Genomic DNA, 26,490 nt, shown 5'->3' on the forward strand with positions numbered 1-26,490 from the left:
TGAGAAATGAAGTCGGACTGAAATGTGTTTGTAAATGTCAAAAGCTAAACCGTCACCTGAATGTGTAGATGTTATTGCTCTACTCTTAAGTCTTGGAATCATCGAAAATGAATCACACACAGCTATTCAACTCCATAGAGTCTATAGAATGAATTATATATGAGGATATTTGTGGAATTATTTTCAGGAACGAAAACCATTGAATATAGTCTCACCAGAATTGAATATCATTGTGTTTCGATATTTTAGCTATTTCTTACAGTATGTTAGATGAATTAAATGTACCCCCCCCCCAAAAAAAAATGTATGTATCAAATTAGATTGTAAAATCAACATCATTGTTCGATGCGAATAATGTTTGTTAACTAATCAAAGGCAACATCTTGACAAACAAACGGACCCAATCTTGACTTTATGTTTATTTCATGCTATTATTTAATTCATATTTATTAGACAGCCGATGCTTTTTAACAATGAAATACAGATACACATTACAGTGACTGCTTTTGCAGCCTACAAGACACGAGAAACAAACAGTCAAACGTAAAAAATAAATTAAAAAAAAACTGTTAGCTATCTGACAGTGAAATAGGATGAATTTAACTAGAGGTAGTATGATAAATATTGTATGCAGATAAATTAACACGTTTAAATTGATAAACGTTGATTGGGGATGTACGTATAAATGCAAAACGTTTATACAGTATTTATCCTACATAATAACACGAATCCAAGCTTATTTAAATGTGAACTATAAGAACATGTGATCACGAACGTGAATAAACGTAACATTTCGTTAACATCTTGCATTATTAGGCTTCATTGACCAACACCAATAATAACTAAATCCCACTAATAACAGAAGTGTTTAGCCACAGACAACACGTATTATTCCCACCCAAAAAAACAACAGATTCAAATAAATACATAAATTGGACAAAAACTATTTACAGTGTGTCATACAATACAGTAAGGGTGTATTAAATATATTTTCCCAATAGTTATTATTCTAAAAACATAAAACGTGTCGCTGTTTGGACGTGTTATTTGAGCACTTCTTGATATTTTCCTTAACAAAATTCTAGAATAAGAAATGATCATTGTATGGAACGGGTTTAATTCCAGGGTCGATATTCTGGGTTCAGAATCGCCAAGCCCGTGTAAAAGTTCTCCTCCGTCAGTCTTCGCGTCCTGCAGTCCTTGGTGAATGAAAACATAGTTGTCGTATCCTCCAAAGATCCGTTTAGTGAGATGATAGGAGGAACTGCGGTTTCCGACAAAGGGTCTTCTGTCAATAACGTAAATATAACATTTTAGAAGGAGCATCCATATATATTAGGCCATTTAGGTTAGACACATAAGTCAGCATTATATTTCTATATTCGTCCAGTGATTTTTGTTTTTTTCACTCAAGATATAGGCCTTAGACCTTGGTACAAGCAAAACGTGTCCTATTCTTTCAATATCTTTTGACAATCAGATCTTACTTTTGTGACTCTTCGTGTGGTTCTTGAGTTCTGCCGCTTCTTGGAAGGTGCTGCCACACACGTCGCACGGATACAGCTTATCGTTGGCGTGGGTGCGTCGGACGTGGCTGTCGTGCGCGGCGTGCGAGGCAAAGGCTCTCCCGCAGTGTTTACACTTGAAGGGCCGCTCTCCGGAGTGCTGGCGGATGTGCGTGCGCAGGATGCTGGAAGCGGTGAAGGCCTAGAACAACGTAGAGGTTTGAGAACATGAGTGGAGTCAATAAGGTCTACGGTTCTGATAGAACGGGATACTTTGATAGCCATTGGTTGTTTGAAAAGACTACGCGTTAGCCAATACAGCAATAGACTGGCAACCAAATGCAGGCCTGGCACATTCATGCTCTGTAATCGAAAATCTGGATTCAATTCGATTTCGAATACCTTTTCATTTAGAGAAGATTTTAAAAAGAGCAGATAACTAGCATATAGTCTAACGTATCATTGTTAAACAGGGGATTTAGGTTAAACAAAGCAGGCGACATAAAACTCAGGAGGAGGTTGTTATGTCCTACTAATAACAAAGAAAACGTCTGTTCCTCATAGAGCCGTAAATTCAGAGCGTAATCTCGGGGCGTGGGGGAACAATAGTGTTGGGGGGGGGGGGGGGGGGGGTACATCTGGCGCTAATCACCATGGAAGTGTCTCGGTGGAGCGTGCCTGCACCGGGAGACAATAACGAGGGCGCTCGCACCAAAATGCACCATGAAATGAGGAAGCTTCTAAATGGTGAGATCGGGGTCTGCCAACCTACCCGCCCACCGAGTCGATGACACACGCTGTTCTACTACACTTACCTTGTTACAGTAGACACACTCTGTTCTACTACACTTACCTTGTTACAGTAGACACACCCTCTTCCATGCTTACCTTGTTACAGTAGACACACGCTGTTCTACTACACTTACCTTGTTACAGTAGACACACTCTGTTCTACTACACTTACCTTGTTACAGTAGACACATTCTGTTCTACACTTACCTTGTTACAGTAGACACACTCTGTTCTACTACACTTACCTTGTTACAGTAGACACACTCTGTTCTACTACACTTACCTTGTTACAGTAGACACACTCTGTTCTACACTTACCTTGTTACAGTAGACACACTCTGTTCTACTACACTTACCTTGTTACAGTAGACACATTCTGTTCTACACTTACCTTGTTACAGTAGACACACTCTGTTCTACTACACTTACCTTGTTACAGTAGACACACTCTGTTCTACACTTACCTTGTTACAGTAGACACACTCTGTTCTACTACACTTACCTTGTTACAGTAGACACACTCTGTTCTACTACACTTACCTTGTTACAGTAGACACACTCTGTTCCATGCTTACCTTGTTACAGTAGACACACTCTGTTCTACTACACTTACCTTGTTACAGTAGACACACTCTGTTCTACTACACTTACCTTGTTACAGTAGACACATTCTGTTCTACACTTACCTTGTTACAGTAGACACACTCTGTTCTACTACACTTACCTTGTTACAGTAGACACACTCTGTTCTACACTTACCTTGTTACAGTAGACACACTCTGTTCTACTACACTTACCTTGTTACAGTAGACACACTCTGTTCCATGCTTACCTTGTTACAGTAGACACACTCTGTTCTACTACACTTACCTTGTTACAGTAGACACACTCTGTTCTACTACACTTACCTTGTTACAGTAGACACATTCTGTTCTACACTTACCTTGTTACAGTAGACACATTCTGTTCTACACTTACCTTGTTACAGTAGACACACTCTGTTCCATGCTTACCTTGTTACAGTAGACACACTCTGTTCTACTACACTTACCTTGTTACAGTAGACACATTCTGTTCTACACTTACCTTGTTACAGTAGACACATTCTGTTCTACACTTACCTTGTTACAGTAGACACACTCTGTTCCATGCTTACCTTGTTACAGTAGACACACTCTGTTCTACTACACTTACCTTGTTACAGTAGACACACTCTGTTCTACTACACTTACCTTGTTACAGTAGACACACTCTGTTCTACTACACTTACCTTGTTACAGTAGACACATTCTGTTCTACACTTACCTTGTTACAGTAGACACACTCTGTTCTACTACACTTACCTTGTTACAGTAGACACACTCTGTTCTACACTTACCTTGTTACAGTAGACACACTCTGTTCTACTACACTTACCTTGTTACAGTAGACACACTCTGTTCCATGCTTACCTTGTTACAGTAGACACACTCTGTTCTACTACACTTACCTTGTTACAGTAGACACACTCTGTTCTACTACACTTACCTTGTTACAGTAGACACATTCTGTTCTACACTTACCTTGTTACAGTAGACACATTCTGTTCTACACTTACCTTGTTACAGTAGACACACTCTGTTCTACACTTACCTTGTTACAGTAGACACACTCTGTTCTACTACACTTACCTTGTTACAGTAGACACATTCTGTTCTACACTTACCTTGTTACAGTAGACACACTCTGTTCTACTACACTTACCTTGTTACAGTAGACACACTCTGTTCCATGCTTACCTTGTTACAGTAGACACACTCTGTTCTACACTTACCTTGTTACAGTAGACACACTCTGTTCTACTACACTTACCTTGTTACAGTAGACACACTCTGTTCCATGCTTACCTTGTTACAGTAGACACACTCTGTTCTACACTTACCTTGTTACAGTAGACACACTCTGTTCTACACTTACCTTGTTACAGTAGACACACTCTGTTCTACTACACTTACCTTGTTACAGTAGACACACTCTGTTCTACTACACTTACCTTGTTACAGTAGACACACTCTGTTCCATGCTTACCTTGTTACAGTAGACACACCCTCTTCCATGCTTACCTTGTTACAGTAGACACACTCTGTTCTACTACACTTACCTTGTTACAGTAGACACACTCTGTTCTACTACACTTACCTTGTTACAGTAGACACACTCTGTTCTACTACACTTACCTTGTTACAGTAGACACACTCTGTTCTACACTTACCTTGTTACAGTAGACACACCCTCTTCCATGCTTACCTTGTTACAGTAGACACACTCTGTTCCATGCTTACCTTGTTACAGTAGACACACCCTCTTCCATGCTTACCTTGTTACAGTAGACACACCCTCTTCCATGCTTACCTTGTTACAGTAGACACACCCTCTTCCATGCTTACCTTGTTACAGTAGACACACCCTCTTCCATGCTTACCTTGTTACAGTAGACACACTTGTAGGGTCGCTCTCCTGAGTGCACCCGCATGTGTTTGTTGAGACTGGAGGACTGAGAGAAACTCTTTCCGCACACCGAACACTGTGAAGAGACAGGTGACACGTTGAGTATGGGGAAATGTAGTCATGTACAACACTGAGTACAGTAAGACTACTGTACCTTAGTGTCTGTATCTTAGTCTATGTCGCTCTGACATCGCTCATCCATATATGCTTAATTCCATTCCTTTACTTAGATGTGTGTGTATTGGGTATATGTTGAGAAATGGTTAGATATTACTTGTTAAATATTACTGCACTGTTGGAGCTAGAAACACAAGCATTTCGCTACACCCGCAATAACATCTGCTAAACACGTGTATGTGACCAATAACATTTGATTTGAGTGACCGTTCAGTTACAAATTTAGGAGGAAAGCAGGCCTATATATGTTCCACTAACAGGGGAGAGGGGAGATGAGAGAAATCAGCAGACATTATGTAGGTCCTATGGGAAATGTGCTGTTATTTAACACGGAATAAGGGGGTAAAATATAAAACAAACTAGAGATTTAGGGAGAAAGTAGGTTTATAGCCTAATGCAAAAGGGAGCTGTTTTTCAGCACCACTCGTATTATTTAGTAATTATTTGGCATTTTACCTTATGTGGTCGGTGTTTCTCGTGAACGTGTAGGATATGAATCCTCAGTCGGTCTCTCTTCTCGAACGACCTGTTGCAGAGGTGACACGGGAACTTCCGGTCGCCCTGGTCCACGCAGCGCGTGTACTTCAGATGCTTGTCTCTGTAGTATTGATAGGCGAACACTTTGCCACACCGATCACATTTAAAACCCTCTCCAGAATCTGAAATAAAAACAAAATGGTGGATTTTCAGTTACATGGCTGCTTCTACAAATAAACACGTGTTTATTATATAAATTATATAATAATATAATACGGACTAGAAGAGAATGAGGCCCAGTAAAGCATAGTGATGTTTATGTAAAAATAATTCGACAAATTAAGTTCCCACCGGGGAAGATAAAGTTATTATATTCTATTCGAATAAAGATAATTCTGATTCTCTGATTCTATATTAAATGTCCTTACCTTCATGTGGAAGCATAACGTTCCCCTCCTCCGGCGAGTCTTTCAGAGTGAGAGGAATCCCCAGGAACTGAACATAGCAGTCCCCGTACCAGACCAGCAGCTCCTGTCCCGGTTGGACCTCCTTACAGGCATCGTAGAAGATCTGGCCCTTACTCTGTAACGCGATCAGGTTCTGCTCCTCCGGGAAGCGCGCGCACTTCACCAGCGACATCCAGTTACCGGAAGAGCCCCGGCCATCCACGAAGTGACTCAACCGGCCGTTCTCGAACACCTGGATTAAAGGACACAGAGAAAATATTGCACGAAAATGTATGTGGGTAGAAATTGTTTGACAACACGGGCTTTGAATTAATTGGCAATCTAGCATCTCGTACTGGGCCTATATTTACGCATAAATTGCCATTGACGCACAGCTGGTTTACTCACCAAATAAAAACACAAAAAGGTTTAAACTTTTAGCTCACAGTAAATAAATAACACACACAATATTAAGGAACTTAATTAAGCAATTAAACTGACCTCCCACATCAGAGTGTTGTCGTCATATGTTTTGATCTCGCTCGTATTGACCAGTTTCCCCTGAAATGGGCCGAACCGGGTTCCCTTGGTGACGGCGCTCTTCACCGCAAAAACTCCGTAGTGGGACAAACTGCCGTAACTCGTCTGTTGGATAGTTAACTCTGGAAGTGACATTTGAAAACACGTTAAAGTTTAACACCCTTTTACACAACTTCACAAAGTACAAACAGAACATTCTAACAGAGAGAGAAAGGAGAGAGAGAGAGAGAGATGTTTCCCATGCCAATAAATAACTTTGAATTTAATTGAGAGAGGCCTACCTTCTGGAAGTTCAAGCGCCTGAGTATTCAAGGTGAGTAGCTCGCTGTTACAAACTGTTGAAGAGAATGTTCAAGTTAGCAATGCTATTGGTGGTCAATTATGAACATTAGGGCCTAACAAATCAAACAGAACATGACGGACAATATGGACTGTTTTATCCGGACATAGATTAAACCTCCTGGAATTGACAGTTTGGCTTGATGATATAGACTATTCGTTAAATAGTCACACACATGGACTAAGGTGAATAAATCAAGAACCATCAAATCCCAGCTATAAAAACAGAATTAGTGTCTATATGAACTGAAAGAATCTCCAGCCCCAATTAGCAATAGCAAGCAAAAAAGGTGTATTCCATCTAACTATTTAAACGTGTTACACTACCATAAACCTGTTAGGACAGCTGAAGCAATAACACACGTTTGCTTTTAAGAACAATGACCCAGTTTCGATAACATTTCAAAGGTAATTGGGTGACAGGGATATGCAAGAGGCTTTATCTGTCTACCTGAGTTCCCGGCTACTCCTGAGATAGCGTGACCGGTATTCTGCTCTTGTCTCCCGGTATATCCGTACAGCACCGTGAACAGATCGTCCTCACTGAAACTATAAGTGCGCGTCTTCTTCGATGATAATTCGGTTCCCCTGAGGTGGAGCGAACGTGCTTTGGACGGCGAGACGGAGTGAGCAGAAGACCTCTCGCTCGAGGCGGGACTGCTGAAGTCTGATAACGGCCCAGTAGCGTGCTCGGTCACCACCGCTGCCAGCTCCTCGTGCTTGGAGTAAATCGTTTGTCCCACTCCCGGCATCATCCGATTGAAATACGGGATGTTCGACACGTTGAAAATCTGCTCATGGAGCACGTTAACGGCGTGGCCGCCGTGGCCGAAGAATGAGGGGTTACCGGCGGTGAAGTTGAACGGCATGACTGCCTGGGTGTCCGTAACAAGCCGCCCCAGAGACTTGAGCGGGTGGAGGGGATGCTGAGAGCTCCTGAAGATGTCCATGTAATGGTGGGCTCCGGGCAGCGGGGCAGCGTAGTAACCCGAGCCCCGGGCAGGGCTGCCTTTGAGGGGGTTGGAGTGGAACGGCTTGTCCTTCACGGCGGGGATGCTGGAAAGAGACACAGACATCACAGCAGGCGAGGAGGCAGAGCCGATCTGGGATGATTTGAATCGGAATGGTGGAGCTATTCTGCCTGGAGAGAGAAAGAGGTGGAGAGATTTTAGCTCTATCTCCAGATTTATTTGGCATATTTTCGCTTCTGAAATGAAAATATACCTCTCTAGTTTATTTGATCGTATTTTTGAAGATTAATAAACAGATTTCAAATAGGGAACATAATCAAATCCTTTAGCAGTAAAATAAATATATTTAGGTAACGAACAAATTACGTATGATTGTTAGATCTCTGCTCAAAATACATTTAGGAGAATAACATTGTAATCATGCACATTTTCTCAATCAAAATATGTCTGTGTGAATCCCCAATATGCATTTCAATTAACGAAAGAAAATGTGGTATTTCAATTATCGCACAATATGAAACGTTTTTGTTTTTACCTACTGGCTAATAATAAAAATCTTATTTAGCAACATCAATTTAACAAGATCGAACTTATGTAGAGATTGATATTTACTAAATTATAATTAAATTAAAAGCTACACATATTTTTCGTCATTTTACAAATTCAAGAACATATTCCACGGAGAGCACTGATTTTTACCAAACGAAAATATTTTTTTTTTTTAGCATCCTACTGAATTTACAGAACTTAGCCTACAGCATCCTAATGAATTCACAGCACTTAGCCTACAGCATCCTAATGAATTCACAGCACTTAGCCTACAGCATCCTAATGAATTCACAGCACTTAGCCTACAGCATCCTAATGAATTCACAGCACTTAGCCTACAGCATCCTACTGAATTCACAGCACTTAGCCTACAGCATCCTACTGAAATCACAGCACTTAGCCTACAGCATCCTACTGAATTCACAGCACTTAGCCTACAGCATCCTAATGAATTCACAGCACTTAGCCTACAGCATCCTACTGAATTCACAGCACTTAGCCTACAGCATCCTACTGAATTCACAGCACTTAGCCTACAGCATCCTAATGAATTCACAGCACTTAGTCTACAGTATCCTACTGAATTCACAGCACTTAGCCTACAGCATCCTACTGAAATCACAGCACTTAGCCTACAGCATCCTACTGAATTCACAGCACTTAGCCTACAGCATCCTAATGAAATCACAGCACTTAGCCTACAGCATCCTACTGAAATCACAGCACTTAGCCTACAGCATCCTAATGAAATCACAGCACTTAGCCTACAGCATCCTAATGAAATCACAGCACTTAGCCTACAGCATCCTACTGAAATCACAGCACTTAGCCTACAGCATCCTAATGAAATCACAGCACTTAGCCTACAGCATCCTACTGAAATCACAGCACTTAGCCTACAGCATCCTAATGAATTCACAGCACTTAGCCTACAGCATCCTACTGAATTCACAGCACTTAGCCTACAGCATCCTAATGAAATCACAGCACTTAGCCTACAGCATCCTACTGAAATCACAGCACTTAGCCTACAGCATCCTAATGAAATCACAGCACTTAGCCTACAGCATCCTACTGAAATCACAGCACTTAGCCTACAGCATCCTAATGAATTCACAGCACTTAGCCTACAGCATCCTACTGAATTCACAGCACTTAGCCTACAGCATCCTACTGAATTCACAGCACGTAGCCTACAATCTAAAACCAGCTTTTTTTGGGCATTTTTTCCAGTTCGCAAAACACACAACGGATATTCATCAATATATTTAAATTAGTGCTTGTGCCTGCAAAGTAAACTACTTTAAATTGGTACTTGACTGTGCATCCCTGTAAACGAGCAAGATGAGTTGTAGGTGCCGTGGCCCCCCCGTCACAAGGCGAGTAGTGGGTGGGTGGTAGTCAGCAGTAACTGAGACAAATCAGGGTCACGACACCCAAATTAAAGAACACCGGGTCAGCGGCAGAGGTCAACATTAATGAAGCTATCACAACTCACCACTCCTTTAAAAAGCATTAAGGCGTTACAGGGCGAGCCCGGTTCAATGGCTATTAACGGGTTACAATAGGGTCAATGAGGAACTTCATATAATGTATCTGTTTAATATTGGTTATAGAAAGAAGAAACTAACGTGATGAGGATTACAATAAACATAGGCCTGAGGAAATGGTTTGCCTGAAAGTGATTTTACACACAGTAGACTAATAATAATATAACATTTCAAACCAGTTTTTTAAAAAATTTGCGAAATATGAAATTTAAATGTCCGTCTTACCTCAAAGGAGATTATTTATACGTCTGAAATTGGTGTAGTCGAATCCACCCCACGTTCCAAATTCAAAAGATTTTCTTTTTTGGAGGGTGTCAAAAGACAACCGAATATTTGTCTACAACACTTGTTGATATATGCTTGGCATATTGTTAATATAATCCTATGAAGGTAAAGTAGAGAGGAGAGACCGGAGTGGTAGGATACTTTCTGTCTGTGTGTGTTTGTTGTTCTGTGTCCTACTGAACAGAAGGCTGTATACAGAACCGCTAAGTGTACCGGCTCATAAAAGGTCTCGAGACGCTGCTCTAGTCTCTGCCTGCTATTGGTCAGAGATCAGCTCGGGTCACTCCGTCTCAAACCCCAGGAGGATTTCACCTTTTCACCGTACGATTACAAACCCCCCTACAACACGCATTGCGCAGGCACACAGACGTTTTTACATTGTCATTAAAAATGCAAAAAACGTGTCGGAAAAAACCCAAGTATTTTGTTAGGTTTACAGGTAGCCCAAACCAAACTGCGAGCAACAACTTTAATTTAAAATCGAACATCAACTCGATTTATGTTCCTCATTACTTTTATTTTGATAAATGAGGAAGATGAGGATATTGCCTATAAAACATTAGTTTGACAAAAAAAAAAGAAAAAAAAAGAACGTCGACACAGAAATCCTATGTAGCCTAATATTCGATGATGTTGCTTACTTCCATAATGTATAAATGCACCTAATTCCGTTAATAAAAAATACTATTAAGGTAAAGTGTTGTTATTATGCCACTGGGAAGAAAATCCATAGGCGTAAGTGTTTGCAGTAGCCTATAAACCGGCGTTTCCCAAACTCGGTCCTTGGGACCATAAAGGGTGCATGTTTTGGTTTTTGCCCTAACACTACACAGCTGAATGAAATTATCAAAACTTGATTAGTATAAAAAAACACGTTTTAAATACCAGCGAGGGCAAAAACAAAACCTGCACCGAGTTATTTTTTAAAATATTTTTAATGTGACCTTTACTTTACTAGTCAGTTAAGATTCAAATTATCAAAGCTTGATGATTAGAAAAACAATTTTTTATCAGCTAGGGCAAAAAACAAAACCCGCACTGAGTTGATTTTAAAATTTAACCTTTATTTAAATAGGCAAGTCAGTTAAGAACAAGTTCTTATTTACAATGACAGCCTAACGAGGAACAGTGGGTTAACTTTCTTGTTCAGGGGCAGAACGACAGATTTTTACCTTGTCAACTCAGGGATACAATCCAGCAATGTTTCGGTTACTGGCCCAACGCTCTAACCACTAGGCTACCTACCTGCCGCTACCTACCTGCCGTTTACAGCAGGGAAACCCTGCTATAAACGAACGAATCGATTTCCGTTAGAACCAACAGGCCTATAATAATGTCAGGAATTATCCAGACGACCATAAAAACCCTCATCAGTAACCATCCAAAGATTTCATGCAGAACTTTAGATTTTTATTTGAAAAAGGTAGTTTGGTGGAAACACACCGCTGGTGGGAAAATACGCATATTTTCTTTATGCGGATTTGAGTTATTTCAATATTTCCAACCAGAGGTTTGTTTCCATCAAAACGACCTTGTGGATAAAAAGACTGTGAGTGATGACGTGGTGCACACAAAAAAAACACTTTTGCACTAAAGTTCTCATGTACCAAATAAAAAAAAACAAAGTTTAATGTGTTTCCATTGCATTTTACACTCTTGTCAGTGATTTTGTCACTCATATTGTTACGATAAATGGCAAACTTGCTCAATCCGGTTTTCACGCAAACTCTCTAAACAACAGTTCCTTGATAAAGTTGATAAGTTGATACGATGAGATGGATAAGAGCCAGATCATTCTTATGTATTCATTGGCAGCTAAGCACCAATTATCATGTCACTAGCTAGGTTTTCCATCCAATTGCCGACAGATTTTCATGCGAATACTCTAGAATGTGCAGAAATGAAATATGCACATTTCCCCACAAGTCGTGTTTCCACCAAATGTACTTTTTGCGGATAAAAAATCAGTGTATGATGAAGTAGTGCACACAAAATGTACGCTTTAAAAAAAATATGTTTCCATCTCATTTTCAACTCTACCAACAGTTTGTCACAAAAACTGCTACTGTTAATTAGCAAATGTACCTAATCTGGTTTTGGCACATGCGCTCCATAACCAACAGCTGGCAGATCCAGTGCGGATAGTCTACATGATGAGATTACTTTGGATAAGAGAGGGAATATTTTTATTTGTCAAACGGCAGTGAAGCATCGATCATCATGTCACCAGAATAAGACCCTCGATATTTATTGTAAATTAGCATCATAGATCACCGTGCATTTTCACCCCCCCTGTGAAGTTCATCACAACTTCATCTGTAGCCTCATAAACTGCATGGTTTCCCGAGTCGTAGTGGGGAGGACCAGACAACATGTCATCGCGTGACTCCAAATGATGATGGTTATTACATCAATATTTGCGCATAAAGGCGTTTCCACCGCCATTTTTTTTAATAATTAATTTTTACCGACATAAAAAGATCCCACCATGTCAAACGAACAATTTACCTGTCGGCATTTATAATATTGTACGGAAACTTCCTGTTTCCATCAAAGCGGTCATGATTTTTTTGTCCTCCTCGATAGCCACCTTTCATCGAGAATACTGATGTGTATCCGACCGTGGAAGGTTTGAAATATGCCACACTCCCTTTGAATCAACTTTAGTTTTTTGTCAGAGGATTAAAAACATGCACACTTTTGAAAACAATACGCGAATTATTTCTTTGTAACTATAAAATGTCGTGGACAAATAACTTAATTTGTTTTTTATCACTTTACACATTTAGTTTCGGTATCCACCCCTGTGAAACGTAATTTGGCTAATGAAGCGGAAGTGGAGAAGGACGGTTTCATTTCAAGCAATCGCATTTTCATCCACGTTCACTCTCCTCGATTACCTTTGACCTTTTGTCAAAAGAAGGTGAGCAAATGTAATGGATAAAAGACCAGTGAAATGGACTTGCAACATCTCCCCTCAAACACGTGCAGCATCTATACAAATATATTAAAATATAGAGGGACTACATTCAATGTTGCAATAAGAGAATTCTTTATTTACAATGGTTTTTATTCAACATTAAATTGCAAATAGCATCAGCGAAGCCTTATTAGTTAACAACTTGCATATAACTGTGTTTAAACTTCTGTCGGTATACCTAACTTTTTCATAAAATGCTCAACACTAAAGATTACAAAACGTTGATGCGTGATGGGTGAGCGAACAAACAGCGTGATGTTTCTAGTGAACAATACGGCTGGAAGAATACATCTCAGAGCAGTGGTTAACAACTAAGCTTTCATTCTCCAGAGAAAGTCCATAGAATATATGACATATTGCTGCAATATCCCATTGCATCATCTTTTTCCATACACAAAGTGTCCGACTGACAAACAGTTCTGTGACGAGGGGAAATGGAATTATGCAAATACAGCCTTTAACCAATCACAGATATGAGAGAGAGAGAGAGAGACTACTGTGAGTCCCATCACCACCAACTAAGATGTGTTGAGCATTGATTTATCACCCATTTAATAATGTACATTATCACAATACAAATATAATACAGACAGCCTTATAATATACAAGAATGAGAACAGACAATCTAAGGCAATATGCTAGATTATTAGCATTAAGGTTCTTGCATTTTAGCGCTAAGAAAATTAGCAGACTATACAAAAACAGGACATATCAAAAAATCTAAAAAAAAAATTAAAGTTAAATTAGAGGAATTATTTCGTAAATTGTTTTAAATTCAAAGTCTGTATGATAATTTTTTTTTGTGGGGCAAATAGTTTTGTTTGCTCCAAGTACTGATACAAATTGCTTTTAGAAAATGCATTACCTCATGGCTTGTATTCATTTTAAAATCTTAACAAATCTTTGGAAATTTGCAAAGGGGGGGAGGGGGGGGGGGGGGGTGATAGTGGTTGGTTTTGACATCCGGCTTTTATCAAAAGTGTGATCGATAAATCGTGATAAATCGTAACACCAAAACAATGTGAATAAGCCCTTCTCTGAGAGACAGAGCCCCATAGAATTACATATGGAATCACTAAATTATAGCATCCCTATGCTCCAAAGTGCTATTGTACCTCAGTGTCCAAAGGGACTGCTAGGACAAAGTAGAAGAATTTCCGAAAATATTTTGAGCTAGAAATGCAGATCTATCATCAGGTCCCCTCCTTTGTCCATTCATTATAATGTAAAGACTGATCCTAGATCAACACTCCTACTTTGACTGGCTTTATAGATACCGGACCCTGATCTTTGATCAGCTTTCTCCATGCCAATCCTAGCAGTTACCATTAGGGAAGTACAAATCAAAACTGTTCTCAGAGCAGGGCTTATGAGTAACTTAATCCATCAGGTTTTGGGGCAGTTCTAGACCTAACAATCCAATGAGAACAGTCTTTTACAGCTTCTCCCAGTGTTGGGCTGCATCCCAAAGGGGCTTCATTACATATATAGAGCACAACCCTTGACCAAGGCCCATAGGGCTCTATATAAGGAATACGATATAACTTGAGGTGCAGCCCAACACTTTTACAGCCTCTTCTGATCTGAGGTCAGCCATGACAATACATCTGGGTCGCAGCTTTTACAGCCTCTTCTGATCTGAGGTCAGCCATGACAATACATCTGGGTCGCAGCTTTTACAGCCTCTTCTGATCTGAGGTCAGCCATGACAATACATCTGGGTCGCAGCTTTTACAGCCTCTTCTGATCTGAGGTCAGCCATGACAATACATTCAATTTATCTCAGACCCTCATCAAATACATGTATTATGCTGTACACACACAAACACAGCGAGGTGGCGCTGCATGTTTCTCTGAGGGTGATGGACTATCACGCTGCCTGGGCTGCTAATAGGCTCTTTATCCGAGGCAGATTTGACAGTTTGGGGGCCTGTTTCATTTGAAACTGACGAAACATAAGTTAAGTCCGCCTCTGTCCTTCATTTTGTAATGAAAGGCTGGTAGAATTCATAACCCAATTTTACAAGGTGTGGAATATTTGGCTTGTCCTCCATAGTAATGTCTAGCTTAACATCATCAGAAATATCAACATTGCTAGCGTGAGCGCCCGCCTGTTTGTGCCATCATGCCAACTCCTTGTCACTAATTGTCATGACAACATTGAGTTGACATTGGCAGCAACGGAGTAAGCAAGAACACAAATATACGGGACCAGGCTACAACACGTCAGGATTGGAGGATGTCGTTTTGAGATCGGAATATGACTTTGATGCAACAATGGAGCTAAAGCCACTATACCAGTTAAAGGGACGAGGGAATATGATGTCACCATCCCCCATTACAGGGACGAGGGAATATGATGTCACCATCCCCCATTAAAGGGACGAGGGAATATCATGTCACCATCCCCCATTACAGGGACGAGGGAATATGATGTCACCATCCCCCATTACAGGGATAAGGGAATATGATGTCATTATACCCATTACAGGGATGAGGGAATATGATGTCACCATCCCCCATTACAGGGACGAGGGAATATGATGTCATTATACCCATTACAGGGACGAGGGAATATGATGTCATTATACCCATTACAGGGACGAGGGAATATGACGTCATTATACCCGTTACAGGGGCGAGGGAATATGACATCATTATACCCGTGACAGGGGCGAGGGAATATGACATCATTATAACCGTTACAGGGGCGAGGGAATATGATGTCACCATCCCCCATTACAGGGACAAGGGAATATGATGTCATTATACCCATTACAGGGACGAGGGAATATGACGTCATTATACCCGTTACAGGGGCGAGGGAATATGACATCATTATACCCATTACAGGGGCGAGGGAATATGACGTCATTATACCCATTACAGGGGCGAGGGTATATGACGTCATTATACCCGTTACAGGGGCGAGGGAATATGACATAATTATACCCATTACAGGGGCGAAGGAATATGACATCATTATAACCGTTACAGGGGCGAGGGTATATGACATCATTATACCCGTTACAGGGGCGAGGGAATATGATGTCATTGTAATGGATCTGTTTAAATGTGGTTTTACTGCCTGAGGTCAAAGTTCAAACAATATGGCTAATTCACTGTCTGTCTGTCAGGGCAGGGCGGCAGAGCAAGCTCCTGATACACTATAAAGGGCATAGGGTGCCATTTGGGATACACGACCATTACATGTGTGTCACCTATCCAGTCATGACATACCAAGTGACTACTTAAAGGAAGGAAGGAAAGAAGAATTGGATGAGGGCCCAATAGGTCTCTGCTCTATCCTCTACTAGAAACCTGTGGTCAGGGAATGGCTGCATCCCATAAGGCACAGAGGATCCAGAGGGACTGGTCAACATATCAGTTACTGTTGGGGCGTGGGAATATGATGCCATAGGGCTCTGGTCAAAAGTAGTGCACTATGTAGGGTATAGTGTGCCATTTTATCATGCATCCTATCTGTTAATATGAGGGTTAATATCCAGGGTTCAGCACCACACTCCCTTCCTGCCGTCTCTAAACCCATGACAGCTCTGCTGCATAATCTGAGAGGAACGTTTAATCTGGATTAGAGTTTTTCAATACAAACCAGTAAAAAAAAAATCTGTTTTTTTAATACTGAGTCTGACGGACCGCGGAGCATAACATGTCCAGGAAAAAAATCTGTACTAAAAAAAATACCAAAACAAACAAAAAAAATGACAAAAAGAGAGGAACAAAAAAAAATATATAGATTCTTAGTACTCGTTATTGCTTGTTTACTTACATCACACTGACGGACCAGAGCGGTTTGTAGCTAGCAGCTCGTATGAAGCACCAAGACTCCAATCAACATAGAAAGCACACTTATTCCGTTCCACAGTTTTGTTGAGTTATATAACTGTATGGCTGTGTTGAGTTTTGTCCCGTCTTTCTATCGCGGTGCTAGCTATACGCTCAAGGCTGAGAAGCAAGCGATAATCTGTACACTGTATATACAGCCTGCCATTGGCCTACACCTACACCCCCCCCCCCCCCCCCCACTAGAGCCTGGACAAAGATAACCCCCCCTCCTGTACCATACCAAAGACTGCTGATAAGGTCTGGCTCTCCTCTTCTCAAACAAACACACAAAACACACCACTCTTCTCTTATAGCAGATGGCAGTCCAGAGCAGACAGGGAGAAAACACACAATAAATAGGAAATGGAACTCTGTTGTTAACTTGTATGTACAATCTGTCTGTATTTGGCTTTCTTGAACCGCATGATATAATTTCAATAACTTCTGATGAAATTACCGGGACCAAAAGTTAAATCCATAATATTTCAAATTGATAGAATATATTGACAGAAAGTTCATTTTTACTTTTACCACTTTTACAAATAATCATGTTGTTTGCTACGATAATAAATCTAAAATAATTTAAAAATCTATACAGAAAAATACAACTTAATTTAATACACTATAAAACATTTTGACTAAATTTGTCTAATTATAATACAAAGCGTTATTTTAAAATCAAACCATTAATCTACTGTGCTTTCCAAGACTGGTTTTCAAACCATTTCTCGTCAGCCTCACTCATCATCATTACGAAAACAAAAACAAAAACTACAAAAAGGCAAAAACGGCTGAAAGTAGTTAGCTGTTCCGCTCCCTCCCTCCGCTCCCTCCCCCCGCTCCCTCCGCTCCCTCCCTCCGCCCGCTCCCTCCCTCCCTCCCTCCGCTCCCTCCCTCCCTCCCTCCGCCCACTCCCTCCCCCCCCCGCTCCCTGCCTCCGCTCCCTCCCCCCGCTCCCTCCCTCCGCTGTCCTCCAGGATCCAAAACATAACATTGGAGTCAGTTTGCTGCCATTGTGGAACTCAGAAAACGTTAGAAGGTAGAACGCTTTAGAACGTGAGAGAAACCCGAAGAAGAGGGTGAGATCAAGCGAGGTGAAAAAATTCAAAACAGTTTACATTTTCTTGAGATGAGATTGCAAAAATGGCAGCTGACCACAGAGGAATACATTCATCTGAGGAGGATCCCATCGCTGCCACCAGTAGTCAGTCAATCAACCCAGAGGGGGAGGGGCCTACTGTCAATCACCCAGAGGGGGAGGGGCCTACTGTCAATCACCCAGAGGGGGAGGGGCCTCTACGCAAAGGGCGAGGGGCATACTGTCAATCACCCAGAGGGGGAGGGGCCTTTTTGAAGGAGGAGGGGCCTAGAGTCATACAGTAGATGGGAAGGGGCCTACAGTAACTCTGCGTCAATAACCAAGTGGGAAAGTGGTATTTACCACATACAACTGGGAAAAATCCTCTTGAACGCCCCTCAAACTGGCGGTAAACTCATCCATCATCCCTGAGCTCCTACTCCTCCCACATGCTGACCTCTGACCTCACCTACTAAAGGAGACGACTTCGATAACAGCATTTTTATGGCAGTCAAATGTAACAAAACATTATTTATAAAAATAAATCTATTAAAAAGGTTTTTGAACACTATAATTTGTTTTACAAAGCTGTACTTTTTAGTTGATGGTTTGACGCAGCTTGTTGGCCATTAGCCAATCAGCATTTCTCAACGAGAAACTGGTATGTCCACCTTTCCACTTAGTTATGAACGTAGCGTTAGTCACACTAAGGGGAATGCAGGCTGGACAGACAGACAGAGACTGGCTCACGGGTTCTCCTTTAGAGAGGCGGTAGGCGTTTTAGGCTTGCCTCCCTAAACTCTGTGTAGTGCGGTACTTTCGGCCAGGGCCCTGGCTCTAGTCGAAAGTAGTGCATTACGTAGGGAATAGGGCGCCATTTGGGATGAATCCAATAGAAGTCCCATCTTTGACCTATCCCCCTCTCCCCCCTTCACCCCTGGGTACTCTCCCCCTCTCCCCCCTTCACCCCTGGGTACTCTCCCCCTCTCCCCCCCTTCACCCCTGGGTACTCTCCCCCTTCACCCCTGGGTACTCTCCCCCTCCCCCCCTTTCACCCCTGGGTACTCTCCCCCCTTCACCCCTGGGTACTCTCCCCCTCTCCCCCCGTCACCCCTGGCTACTCTCCCCCTCTCCCCCCCTTCACCCCTGGGTACTCTCCCCCTCTCCCCCCCTTCACCCCTGGGTACTCTCCCCCTCTCCCCCCGTCACCCCTGGCTACTCTCCCCCTCTCCCCCCCTTCACCCCTGGGTACTCTCCCCCTCTCCCCCCTGGCTACTCTCCCCCTCCCCCCCTTCACCCCTGGGTACTCCCCCCCCTTTCACCCCTGGGTACTCTCCCCCCTTCACCCCTGGGTACTCTCCCCCTCTCCCCCCTTCACCCCTGGGTACTCTCCCCCCTTCACCCCTGGGTACTCTCCCCCCTTCACCCCTGGGTACTCTTCCCCCTTCACCCCTGGGTACTCTTCCCCCTTCACCCCTGGGTACTCTTCCCCCTTCACCCCTGGGTACTCTTCCCCCTTCACCCCTGGGTACTCTTCCCCCTTCACCCCTGGGTACTCTTCCCCCTTCACCCCTGGGTACTCTTCCCCCTTCACCCCTGGGTACTCTCCCCCCTTCACCCCTGGGTACTCTCCCCCTTCACCCCTGGGTACTCTCCCCCCTTCACCCCTGGGTACTCTCCCCCCTTCACCCCTGGGTACTCTCCCCCCTTCACCCCTGGGTACTCTCCCCCCTTCACCCCTGGGTACTCTTCCCCCTTCACCCCTGGGTACTCTTCCCCCTTCACCCCTGGGTACTCTTCCCCCTTCACCCCTGGGTACTCTTCCCCCTTCACCCCTGGGTACTCTCCCCCTTCACCCCTGGGTACTCTCCCCCCTTCACCCCTGGGTACTCTCCCCCTTCACCCCTGGGTACTCTCCCCCCTTCACCCCTGGGTACTCTCCCCCCTTCACCCCTGGGTACTCTTCCCCCTTCACCCCTGGGTACTCTTCCCCCCTTCACCCCTGGGTCCTGGGTGAGCCTCCCAGTAGGGGTAGATACGAGGCACAGTTTATGCCAGGTGGGTGAGGTTGGAGATCGGGTTGGGCTGGGTAGAGCTGGGTCAGGACACTGCCAGGTGGGTGAGGTTGGAGATCGGGTTGGGCTGGGTAGAGCTGGGTCAGGACACTGCCAGGTGGGTGAGGTTGGAGATCGGGTTGGGCTGGGTAGAGCTGGGTCAGGACACTGCCAGGTGGAGGAGGTTGGAGATCGGGTTGGGCTGGGTAGAGCTGGGTCAGGACACTGCCAGGTGGGTGAGGTTGGAGATCGGGTTGGGCTGGGTAGAGCTGGGTCAGGACACTGCCAGGTGGGTGAGGTTGGAGATCGGGTTGGGCTGGGTAAGGACACTGCCAGGTGGAGGAGGTTGGAGATCGGGTTGGGCTGGGTAGAGCTGGGTCAGGACACTGCCAGGTGGGTGAGGTTGGAGATCGGGTTGGGCTGGGTAGAGCTGGGTCAGGACACTGCCAGGTGAGTGAGGTTGGAGATCGGGTTGGGCTGGGTAGAGCTGGGTCAGGACACTGCCAGGTGGGTGAGGTTGGAGATCGGGTTGGGCTGGGTAGAGCTGGGTCAGGACACTGCCAGGTGGAGGAGGTTGGAGATCGGGTTGGGCTGGGTAGAGCTGGGTCAGGACACTGCCAGGTGGGTGAGGTTGGAGATCGGGTTGGGCTGGGTAGAGCTGGGTCAGGACACTGCCAGGTGGAGGAGGTTGGAGATCGGGTTGGGCTGGGTAGAGCTGGGTCAGGACACTGCCAAGTGAGTGATGTTGGAGATCGGGTTGGGCTGGGTAGAGCTGGGTCAGGACACTGCCAGGTGAGTGAGGTTGGAGATCGGGTTGGGCTGGGTAGAGCTGGGTCAGGACACTGCCAGGTGAGTGAGGTTGGAGATCGGGTTGGGCTGGGTAGAGCTGGGTCAGGACACTGCCAGGTGAGTGAGGTTGGAGATCGGGTTGGGCTGGGTAGAGCTGGGTCAGGACACTGCCAGGTGGAGGAAGTTGGAGATCGGGTTGGGCTGGGTAGAGCTGGGTCAGGACACTGCCAGGTCCATTCAAAGAGCCGTTGGTTGATTGGTTGGTTGAAGATGAACCAGCGAGCTCATTGGATCCTGGGTATTACCATCAAGGTGCTGGTTGGCTGAACACTCCACCAGGGTTAGCAGTATTTCTGTAAACATATGAAGACAAAGAGAGTGGTTTCACATACACGTACTACACACATTTCACATACACTTATTACACACATTTCACATACACTTATTACACACATTTCACATACACTTATTACACACATTTCACATACACTTATTACACACATTTCACATACACTTAATTACACACATTTCCCATACATTTCCCATACACTTATTACATACATTTCACATACACTTATTACATACACTTAATTACACACATTTCCCATACATTTCCCATACACTTATTACATACATTTCCCATACACGTATTACATACATTTCACATACACTTATACATTTCCCATACATTTCCCATACACTTATACATACATTTCACATACACTTATACATTTCCCATACACTTATTACATACATTTCCCATACACTTATACATTTCCCATACACTTATTACATACATTTCACATACACTCATTACATACATTTCACATACACTCATTACATACATTTCACATACACTTATTACATCTTTTTTACATGCCCATCCAATTCACACACACTCAGATAGATTGATAAAATTGTTATTTCACGATAAAAACTCACCTCTCCACACAGTTGACCAAGTGGAGATGAACAGAGTGTCAACCCTCAGCATAATCACCTCTATACTCACACTAATGGTCGACGGCTTTGAATAATTAACATCATTTAAGTGCCAGTGTAATTTCGATAGCTTGGCGTTGGAATAAATCAAGTGATTTTAAACGTAACAGCCTGAAGTGCTCACAGACAATCAAACTGTCTGCTGCTGCTTGGTTAAATATTCATACTGCGTTGATAGGCTTAAAAGCAACAGAAGAGGCCAACAACATTATAATCTGACTCTTTATACTGACCATGAGCCAGACCCCCCCCCCAAATTGGGCCGTCGCGGTCACTTGGGGTGACGATGTCTCATTGTAATTGTTTTTAAGGTCAACGTCCCTAAAATTGGAAAATGTGTGATAGCAGTGCAGCAATGGATTTGTCACCCTATGACAAACAATGTCAGTATTCAACAAGTCACTACTCACTTATACCCTTTAAAGGGATACTTTGGGATTTTGTCAAATATACACCCTTTATCTACTTGCCCAGAGTCAGATGAACTGCTGGATACCATTTTTATGTCTCTGTGTCCAGTATGAAGGAAGTTAGAGGTAGTTTCGCAAGCCAATGCTAACTAGCATTGCGCTAACACTAGTTAGCAATTGTGCTAGCGCTAGTTAGCAATTTTCTTCAAACTGCATGCAGAGACAAAAATGACAAAAATGGTATCCCACGATTTCATCTGACTCTGGGGAAGTAGATAAAAGGGCCTCATTGCCAAAATCCAGAAGTATCCCTTTACTTGTATATCATTGGAAAGCTTAGATTCTCACATCTATCGATCAGACATTTTCAGAATGTTTAGATCAACAGAACTTTGGCCTTTGACCTCTAGGGTATATTTAATTAATTAATACATGTTTTATTTCACCTTTTTTTAACCAGTTGAGAACAAGTTCTCATTTACAACTGCGATCTGGCCAAGATAAAGCAAAGCAGTGTGACACATACAACAACACAGAGTTACACATGGAATAAACAAACGTACAGTCAATAATACAATAGAAAAATCTGTATACAGTGTGTGCAAATGAAGTAAGGAGGTAAGGCAATAAATAAGCCAATAATGGTGAAGTAATTACAATTTAGCAATTAACACTGGAGTGATAGATGTGCAGATGAGGATGTGCAAGTAGAAATACTGGTGTGCAAAAGAGCAGAAAAACAAAAACAAATATGGGGATGAGGTAGTTGGATGGGCTATTTACAGATGGGCTGTGTACAGGTGCAGTGATCGGTTAGCTGCTCAGATAGCTGATGTTTAAAGTTAGTGAGGGAAATACAAATCTCCAACTTCAGAGATATTTGCAGTTCGTTCCAGTCATTGGCAGCAGAGAACTGGAAGGAAAGGCGGCCAAAGGAGGTGTTGGTTTTGGGGAGGACCAGTGAGATATACCTGCTGGAGCGTGTCCTACGGGTGGGTGTTGCTATGGTGACCAGTGAGCTGAGATAAGGCGGGGCTTTACCTAGCAAATACTTATAGATGTCCTGGAGCCAGTGGGTTTGGTGACGAATATGTAGCGAGGACCAGCCAACAAGAGCATACAGGACGCAGTGCTGGGTAGTATGGGGCTTTGGTGACAAAACGGATGGCAAGTTAGAACCGTCCAGAGTAGTGATGCTATCCGGGCGGGAGGGTGCGGGCAGCGATCGGTTGAAGAGCACGCATTTCGTTTTACTAGTATTTAAGAGCAGTTGGAGGCCACGGATGGAGAGTTGTATGGCATTGAAGCTCGTTTGGAGGTTTGTTAACACAGTGTCCAAAGAAGGGCCAGAAGTATACAGAATGGTGTCGTCTGCGTAGAGGTGGATCAGTGAATCACCAGCAGCGAGAGCGACATCATTGATGTATACAGAGAAAAGAGTCGGCCCGAGAATTTAACCCTGTGGCACCCCCATATAGACTGCCAGAGGTCCGGACAACAGGCCCTCCGATTTGACACACTGAACTCTGTCTGAGAAGTAGATAGTGAACCAGGCGAGGCAGTCATTAGAGAAACCAAGGCTGTTGAGTCAGAATAACCTGTATTAAAGGTCTTTTAAAAGGGTAACCCTGATACATTTTAAACTTTGTTTGACAAGTGGTTCTGAAAGGCCATGAAATGACCTTTCAAATTGTATATAATATAACAAACTTTAAAAGCACCAGCAACCATTAATTTAAAAAACAAATCGCCCATATTGTGCCTTTGACCGAATGTTGAAAGCTTAATGATGTACTTCCATGTCATTGGACAGCTATGTTTTAGGATTGTTTTTGGAATGGGTGAATTCTGGGATATCTACAAATCTTTGTAAAACCTCGTTCCAGCTGTGTGTGTGTGAATTGTGGTGCTTTCATCACCAACGTTAAAATGCATAAACACAACTGTCCCATTACATGGAATTATATGTCTAAGCTTCCAACATTGTAATTTTAAATGGTACTATATGTAAAAAAAACATTTTTTAAACAAAAGTTATAGCTGGTGTTTTCAAATTAAATTATATATACATTTTGAAAAGGTCATTTTATGACCTTACAAAACCACTTGGAAAACACATTTTTTAAAGATAATGTATACAGGTAATTCTGATATATGCCCTAGAGGTCAAAGGTCAAAGTTCTGTTGAACTGAACATTCCCAAAACGTGTCTGATGGATAGCTGTGAATTTAAGCTTTCCAATGACATATGATTAAAGGGTATAAACGTCAGTGACAATAACCCTCTGATGGACAGTCCACACGGACCTGCCCTTTAAAAACACAAGGTACGTCCCAAATGCCACCTAAAAGTAGCGTACTATATAGAGAATAGGTCGCCAATTTGGGATGCAGACCCATTTGTGTACTACTCAGTCTGGCCACTACTAAGTGCACACGACTACTAATGACATCATCGTCGTCGTCTCAGCCTGGGTCAAGCCCCGTAACTTTAGCATTGTTACATCATAAAGCTAATTAGACTAAATTATTCACGAGACGTCGTAGGGAGAAAGGGGGCAATTAAGTATACATGCCTAGGCAGGGCGGGCAGAAACTGCACCCTAAGTGGCAGCCTTTTCCATGTAGTGCACTACTTTTGACCAGGTCCCCACAGGTAATAGGTTGCCATTTGGGATACAGCCTGGGTCTTGCTATTAGGCATTCTTACTTGTAATGCTTTTATCCTATACGGGACCGTATCCCCATTTTTCTGTTTACTACTAAACTCCTACGGGCTCCATTGCGTTGGTTTAGAACCAGTTAAGACTGAGCTTTATCACCACTATGTTATGTCATGATAGGGCCACTCACAGCGGTCTTCTCCGGGGGGGGGGTCATGGAGTTTACTTGCACCCTCATTAGACCCCTACTATTGTCTATGAGCTGTATACTGTATGCATGTTTACATACAGTGCATTCGGAAAGTATTCAGACCCTTACACTTCTTGCACATTTTGATACGTTAAATCCTTATTCTAAAATGTATCAAATCCCCCCCCCCCCCCTCATCAATCGACACACAAAATTCTCCATAATGACAAAGCGAAAACGGGAAATTCTAAAACAAATACCTTATTTACATAAATATTCAGACACTTTGTTATGAGACTCGAAATTGAGATCAGGTGCATCCTGTTTCCATTGGTCATCCTTGAGATGTCCAACTGTGGTAAATTCAATTGATTGGACATGATTTGGAACGGGACACACCTGTCTATATAAGGTCTCACAGTTGACAGTGCATGTCAGAGAAAAAACCAAGCCATGAGGTCAAAGGAATTGTCCGTAGAGCTCCGAGACAGGATGATGTCGAGGCACAGATCTGGGGAAGGGTACCAAAACATGTCTGCAGTATTGAAGGTCCCCAAGAACACAGTGGCCTCCATCATTCTTAAATGGAAGAAGTTTGGAACCACCAAGACTCTTCCTGGAGCTGGCCGCCCGGCCAAACTGAGAAATCGGGCGAGAAGGGCCTTGGTCAGGGAGGTGACCAAGAACCTGATGGTCACTCTGACAGAGCTCTAGAGTTCCTCTGTGGAGATGGGAGAACCTTCCAGAAGGACAACCATCTCTGCAGCACTCCACCCATCAGGCCTTTATGGTTGAGTGGTCAGACGGAAGCCACTCCTCAGTAAAAGGCACATGACAGCCCGATTGGAGTTTGCCAAAAGGGTCACTATGCACTTCACAAGTCGCAAAAACAATGATAGACAGCTTAAAATAATTAACAAGTAATATATTTTTGCTGATTAACGTAACAGATTACAGTTACATGATTGTTTTTGTAAATCTGTTACATGTAATCCATTTCTCCCCAACCCTGCACATCAGGTAACTGTAAATCTGTTACATGTAATCCATTTCTCCCCAACCCTGCACATCAGGTAACTGATGCAGCAGTAGAATCAGATTTAAAAAAGAGAGAGAGAGAGAGAGAGAGAGAGAGAGAGAGAGAGAGAGAGGGGAATGAAACAGGGCTGCCCAATAAGTCCAACATTATTTAACATCTACATTAATGAATTGGCAAAAACATTAGAAGAATCGGCAGCACCTGGTATCACCCTACACAACACTGAAATCAAGTGTCTGCTGTACGCAGATGACCTGGTGCTGCTGTCTCCCACTAAAGAGGGGTTACAGCAGCACCTAGATCGTCTTCACAGGTTCTGTC

General features: G+C 43.0%; 2 protein-coding genes across 4 annotated transcripts in view; both read right to left on the reverse strand.

Moving 5' to 3' along the window:
* Positions 1-401: 401 nt before the first annotated feature.
* prdm14 (PR domain containing 14) lies at positions 402-10,613 on the reverse strand. Of its 3 annotated transcripts, XM_038973207.1 has the most exons (8): positions 7,215-8,335; positions 6,706-6,759; positions 6,386-6,546; positions 5,867-6,137; positions 5,418-5,620; positions 4,759-4,860; positions 1,488-1,707; positions 402-1,288 (listed from the first exon to the last, which is right to left on the reverse strand). In XM_038973207.1, the coding sequence occupies exons 1-8, from the start codon at positions 7,837-7,839 to the stop codon at positions 1,116-1,118; spliced, it is 1,809 nt and encodes a 602-aa protein (XP_038829135.1). In that variant the 5' UTR covers positions 7,840-8,335; the 3' UTR covers positions 402-1,115. The 3 variants fall into 3 exon arrangements, 1 of the variants encoding a protein (XP_038829135.1); XR_005473375.1 differs by lacking the exons at positions 402-1,288; positions 1,488-1,707 and adding an exon at positions 2,125-3,748 and having other exon boundaries at positions 3,825-4,860; positions 7,215-10,613; XR_005473374.1 differs by lacking the exons at positions 402-1,288; positions 1,488-1,707 and adding an exon at positions 3,288-3,310 and having other exon boundaries at positions 3,349-4,860; positions 7,215-10,613.
* Positions 10,614-21,104: 10,491 nt separating this feature from the next.
* The window catches only part of LOC120027925 (nuclear receptor coactivator 2-like), a 33,451-nt gene continuing 28,065 nt past the window's right edge, over positions 21,105-26,490 (reverse strand). Inside the window, exon 9 of the mRNA XM_038973018.1 lies at positions 21,105-21,218. Within this exon, the coding sequence (XP_038828946.1) occupies positions 21,207-21,218 (12 nt within the window). The 3' untranslated portion in view covers positions 21,105-21,206. The remainder of the gene's footprint in view (positions 21,219-26,490) is intronic.

This window comes from Salvelinus namaycush, chromosome 33 (assembly GCF_016432855.1).
Source record: "Salvelinus namaycush isolate Seneca chromosome 33, SaNama_1.0, whole genome shotgun sequence".
NCBI classification, from domain to species: domain Eukaryota; kingdom Metazoa; phylum Chordata; class Actinopteri; order Salmoniformes; family Salmonidae; genus Salvelinus; species Salvelinus namaycush.